This window comes from Macadamia integrifolia, chromosome 8, assembly GCF_013358625.1.
Source record: "Macadamia integrifolia cultivar HAES 741 chromosome 8, SCU_Mint_v3, whole genome shotgun sequence".
NCBI classification, from domain to species: Eukaryota; Viridiplantae; Streptophyta; class Magnoliopsida; order Proteales; family Proteaceae; genus Macadamia; species Macadamia integrifolia.
The window spans coordinates 15,803,208-15,809,207 of record NC_056564.1 but is presented as its reverse complement, the minus strand read 5'-3'; the positions used below and the strand labels follow the sequence as shown (position 1 = coordinate 15,809,207).

The following is a 6,000-nucleotide window of genomic DNA, read 5'->3' as shown; positions in this document are numbered from 1 at the left end:
CCAAGTAAGATTTGGCCATCATATGTGTACATGGAAGAAGATCAGAGAAAGAAGAAATCCATGTTGATTAAACCCACATGTTTTTCAGCATTTGCTCATGCCTTGTGCACCATTTACATGATCCTTAGCCAGGTCCTGATCATAACTGAAGCTCAAACCAGCAATTCTACTACAGACCCATCTGAAGGTTCTCTCTCTCTCTCTCTCTCTCTCTCTCTCTCTCTCTCTCTCTCTCTCTCTCTCTCTCTCTCTCTCCAATCAAACAGTTAAAGCACAGGGTAGGTAGTTAATCTTTTCATTAATTTTCTAGTTACTGATAAAGAACCATCAAGAGGAGAAAGACGAGAAGATGAAGCCCACCCAATAAAGAGAAATTAAAATATTTAATTAATTAACTTTGTTGGTTTCTGGGTTTTAATAATAATAATATTTGTTGTTGCAGTGAGAGCCCTAAACTCCATTTTCCAGAAATGGGGTGTCAAGGCTACAGCTAACTGGAACATCAGTGGGGAACCTTGCAGTGGATACGCCATTGACACAACAGTTCTTGACAACAATGGAGCCTTCAACCCGGGCATTAAGTGTGATTGCTCATACAACAATAGCACCACATGCCATATTACCGACTTGTGAGTCACTTACTATCTCGTCACCACTGAATATTCCTTTTGCCACTTTGGGGGTGTGAATCCATGTGTTGAGGTATGTGTTCAGATTCTCCCAATCCTCTTAGGATTATCCAACGCTTGGTTCAGTTGGCTGCACGAGCCCTGGAACATATACAACTCATTCAAACCAAAACTGATTAGCTAGTTTTCGGTTTTTGGTCAGTTTGATTCCTTATAATGATATCTTATATCGATCTTTTGTGTTTTGATTCATTCAATAGTCTAGACTCAAGAGCAAAAGAGCAATGCAATGCACAAGCAGGCTCTTGCTACTATAAGGTCTAAAAATGGCAAATGCATGAATCTAGATCCTCTCCAGCTGACTATATCCTCTAATCCTATCTCACACCATCCATGGAGTGTGGGAAAACAGTTTCAATTTGAAGACATAATTGATATTTAAAATTTTCTAAAATCAAAACCTAAATTAAACTGATATATACGTAAATTAGGTAGATCTAGTTTTTTTTTTTTTTTTTAATTCGATATTATCCATGGCCTCCAAGTTTTTTTTTTTCATTATCTATGATAGAAATATTGTAGTGGACAAATAGGTCATGGACCCAAGCAAGAAGCCATGTTAACTCATTAGAGTCATTCTCAGTTGAATAGTCTTATGATAGAAATATTGTAGTGGACAATAGGTCATTGACCCAGCAGGAAGCCATGTCCACTCATTTAGAGTCATTCTCAGTTGAATAATAATACTATTATTATTATTATGATAGCAAAATTGAATAGACAGATAGGACATGGACCACAAAGCACTACAAGAAAAATAATGGAAAATTACATGAATACCCATTTATGGGTTTCTTTTTTATAAAATTACTCACTTTATGTTTCACTTAACAAAATTATACAACATTAGTATAGGTTTACAAAATTACCCACTATAGTTTCTCTCCCTCCCTTGTTCACATTGTTTGACATATTTACCCCCACTTATTTCTACCTCTCTGATTGCTACCTCGACTGGCCCCCACCGTCCTCTGTCACCACCACAAGGCCACAACTCTACTCCAACTGCACCTAGATCTTTGTGGTGAGTGGGTGTTGGGGAAGAAGCTCAACAACTCCATGGATGATTCAATGTACCAAATTGAAGAAAGTACTTTCTTTTTTATACCAACCAAAACTAGCAGGTTATGTGGTTAATCAAAATAGTTCCAAATATGTGGTTATAACAACCCTGGCCTTCTTAAGTGCTAGATCCATCGTCATCATGCTTTGCTCTTCTTTGCTGATCGCGAGAATCATAGGTAGCTCCAGGCCAAGGAGGTGGTGAGCCTCAACAACTCTGCATCCAATGATGGAGGAAATAGTCACAAGGACAGGGAAGAGATGGGCGGGAAGGCAGGGGTAGGGTCAGGGGTAAAAATGTCAAACAATATGAACAAGGGAGGGAGATCGAGACACTGTAGTGGGTAATTTTGTAAACCTAAACTCAATGTTGTATAATTTTATTAAGTGAAACATAAAGTGGGAATCAAGTAATTTTCCCAAAAATAATCTATGGTGGCGTTTTTAAAGTAAGGAGACTTGCCTGGATTCAAATCTTATCCAATTGCGCGCATTGGGAGCCCTTGAGGTGTGTGCCCCGTATGCTCCCAAAAGTTGGATGTGCACCTAGTGTAGATGGAAAGGATCTGAATCCACCATGTACGTGAGTCCTTGGATAATAATAGTCAACAATGCTAGCTCTTCAAATTGACACCCATAGCTATGATATATAACTACATGCGGCAAAGTTCTCTCTTCGTGAAAGGCCCTTACGGTACAAACACAGGAGCATGCAATGACCATCGTGCCCTACCTAGGGTTAAGTGCCCTTGTGTGCAGGCGCAAGGGCTTCTCGTGGAAAGAAAAAATTTCCCCTATCTGATTATGTGTACCTGCATTAAGACACAGTATGTGGCTTCCCATTGGCCGTGGGCCTGGTGTGTACTTGTGCTATCGGGTAGCATTCTCTCACCCTATATATGGGAGAAAGAACCATGCCTTCTTGTGTGGCTCTACACTAAGACACAGACACACATGATAAGACTATGCTACCCTCTGCTCCAATGCTTTAGTGCGACCTTCAATTGGCATTGGCCTGCACACTGACACACTGACCATACAAGTGGACAGAATTCCTTCACTCTATATGTATTCTTTCACATGGTACTATATCTGTAGGCCAACTGGCAAATAATTAATGGGCTATTAAATGTAACAAAGTGTGGTTGGAACTAAGCAAATGCATATCTCTATATACATAGCTTAATTCCTCTTTAAAATATGGCTAAATTAATTTATTTTCTACTTTTACAGGAAAGTATATGCATTGGAAGCAGCGGGGACAATTGTAGACGAGCTTATGAATCTTACTTACCTCCAAAATTTGTATTGATACCCTTTTACTCTCATATTTTACTCATTTGTTAATTAGATGCAAAACTATAATTTGAACTGTGGCAGTGGATTGTTATGTTAGTATTCTCGAAGATTAGTCGACGTGCACGTAAGCTGGCCCAGACACCTTGATTAACAAAAATAAAAAATAAAAATAAAATAAAAAATAAAAAATAAATCTATAATTTGAAATTCCTTTCTTCCTTTATTTGTGTCTCCCAAACATGGTTTGAGATTTAAACCTTTGGATTGGCTTCAACCAAATCAACCTAACATAGGCACATAACTGATGTGATTATTTGAAGGACACAAAACCAGGGTTGTGATGCCTAGACCGGACACCAACCCATTTTGGCCTAATTTGGGTTTAGTGGTTCAATTAGTCAGTTAACGTCATACTTTAGCAGATATTGCCTAATGGACACAAACAATACGAAAGGAATGGTAAGTGTAATTGTCAGTACTGCGGGAGAGGTTTAATAATAGTGACATACCTCAGGGGGTAGACCTGTAAAAAAAATTTTAGGTGAGAGGAGGGGTTAAACAACCAGCATATCTCCATTGCTCCAAGTTTACTCACTAATATTACATACTATTAATTTTTCTTTTTTAACAGGGATTTGCGTCAAAATTATTTCACAGGTCCCTTGCCTAAATTTATAGGCAACCTTACTCAAATGCAATACTTGTAAGTTAGCTCAGTCTTCAATTAATTTCGAAGTTTAAATTTATTGTTTAAACTTTCATTTTATGTATTATGAGTGTTATGATATATGTTCACTCTCTCAATGACACTATATAGGAGTGTTGGTATTAATGCTTTATCTGAGGAGCTTCCAAAAGAACTAGGAAATCTTAATAATCTTCTTTCATTGTAAGTAATCTTTTTTTTTGTTTTATCTTTCTTTGTTCATCCTTTTAGTTTTATTTCAGAGTTAAATCTCTTCTAATTCTAAAATAAGAGCATTGAATACACAAAAGTGATGGCTCATTGGTCAAACTGATAGAATAAACTTTGATTAATTTATAATATTCGATTAATGGAATTAATATCAAACTCACGAATATTTTTTTTGTCAGGAGTTTTAGCTCAAATGAGTTCTCTGGTCCACTCCCTCATAAGCTTGGGAATTTAACAAAGTTGCAACAACTGTAAGTATTCAATTGAAATTTTATTTAATCAAACTCGAGACCTCCTGATGAACATGGGTTTTTGGCGCACCACAACTCACCAACTGCATTTGGCAGTTGTTGTTCTTTGTGGACTACGTACCTCTTTCTCACAAGGTCACCTTTTTTTTACCATGTGGAAGACTTGAATGGTTCGCAAGTGGATCCATGTCATAAAGGATTACGTACCACTTTTATTTTTGTTATTTTATTCAATTTTAGTAGCACTTTAAATGATCAATGGATTGTTTATTTGGCAGTTACTTTGATAGTTCAGGAGTGAGTGGTGAGATCCTTGCAACATTTTCCAAATTACAAAATTTACAGACAATGTAAGAGCATTGAGATATTATCACCAAGCTTGTTTTGCCCTCAGCTTGAACTTAACTATGGAAAAGTTTCTCTAGTTTGGAAAGATAAATATATTCTTCTACTTCAACTTACAAATAGAAAATTTCTTGAATCATAGGTGGGCTTCTGACAATGCACTTACAGGAAAAATTCCTGACTTCATTGGTGGGAATTGGACTAATCTTGGTTCCTTGTAAGACTGTACTTTCATATTCTTACTACAAGAATTTTACTCTTTCATAAATTTAAAACTTAGGCAGCCCTATTTCTTGACATGTAAGATTCTTTTTATAGCATATTAATTATAAAAATTCATTCACAGTTGGAGGGTTTTTTACTTGACTTTATTGCTTGGAATACTCATATCATCAATGTTTTGTAGGAGGTTTCAAGGAAACTCGTTTGAAGGACCAATACCTTCAAGTTTTTCTAATCTAATCAACATGACAGATTTGTGAGTTGTTGTTATTGTTATTGTTATTATTATTATTCTTATTATTATTATTATTATTATTATTATTATTATTATTATTATTATTATTATTATTATTATTATTATTATTATTATTATTATTATATTTATATATGTTTCTAATCTCACCTTATTCCCGAGATATAATTATGCAGAAGAATTAGTGAGATATCTAATGGGAGTTCATCATTAGCATTTATCAAGAATATGACAGCTCTAAGTGTTTTGTAAGTCAATATTTTAGCCATACCATCTTCTATCTTCTATATTCATTTTATATTATCCATAAAGACATTGCATTTCTTAATCTTATAAATAATAATTTTTTATTACTTTAAACAGAATCTTGAGGAACAACAATATTAGTGATACTATTCCATCCAATATTAATGTGCATCAGAGTTTGAAGCAACTGTAAGTTTCAATAGTTCATTGGTGATTCCTATGATTAATTCATGAATATATTGTGTTCTACTATTGGGTAGCCACCATAATTAGATCTTCAAACTTCTCATATTACCCTTGAAATTTATTTTGACTCTTGTAGGGACTTGAGCTTCAACAATTTACCTGGACATATTCCAAGCTCTCTCTTCACTTTGAGTAACATTTCTTATTTGTAAGAGAAAATAGATTATTTACTCATATTTTCCACTTTCCTCTTGTAATATGGCTCCTTGTTTGACATTGCAACTATTATTGTGTCCATGCACAGGTTTCTTGGAAACAACCACTTATTTGGTACCTTGCCTTTTCAGAAGAGTTCTTCACTTCTTAATATGTACGCTACTCTCTCTCTCTCTCTCTCTCTCTCTCTCTCTCTCTCTATATATATATATATATATATCCTCCAATAAATTTCGAAGGGATTGCTATAGGTCTATAATGTTTTGAGTTAAAAATAAATAAATATAGTAACAAAAAAAAAAAGATTGGAGTAAT

General features: G+C 35.1%; 1 protein-coding gene across 2 annotated transcripts in view; it reads left to right on the top strand.

The window, feature by feature from the left end:
• The first annotated feature begins 6 nt into the window (after positions 1–6).
• LOC122085681 (probable LRR receptor-like serine/threonine-protein kinase At1g56140) overlaps positions 7–6,000 on the top strand; it is an 18,026-nt gene continuing 12,032 nt past the window's right edge. For both annotated transcript variants that reach the window (XM_042654185.1, XM_042654184.1), the window contains exons 1-13: positions 7–187; positions 443–629; positions 2,985–3,056; positions 3,682–3,753; positions 3,868–3,939; positions 4,146–4,217; positions 4,496–4,567; positions 4,705–4,779; positions 4,969–5,040; positions 5,214–5,285; positions 5,401–5,472; positions 5,606–5,677; positions 5,774–5,839. In XM_042654185.1, the coding sequence (XP_042510119.1) occupies positions 31–187; positions 443–629; positions 2,985–3,056; positions 3,682–3,753; positions 3,868–3,939; positions 4,146–4,217; positions 4,496–4,567; positions 4,705–4,779; positions 4,969–5,040; positions 5,214–5,285; positions 5,401–5,472; positions 5,606–5,677; positions 5,774–5,839 (1,133 nt within the window). In that variant the 5' untranslated portion in view covers positions 7–30. The remainder of the gene's footprint in view (positions 188–442; positions 630–2,984; positions 3,057–3,681; positions 3,754–3,867; positions 3,940–4,145; positions 4,218–4,495; positions 4,568–4,704; positions 4,780–4,968; positions 5,041–5,213; positions 5,286–5,400; positions 5,473–5,605; positions 5,678–5,773; positions 5,840–6,000) is intronic.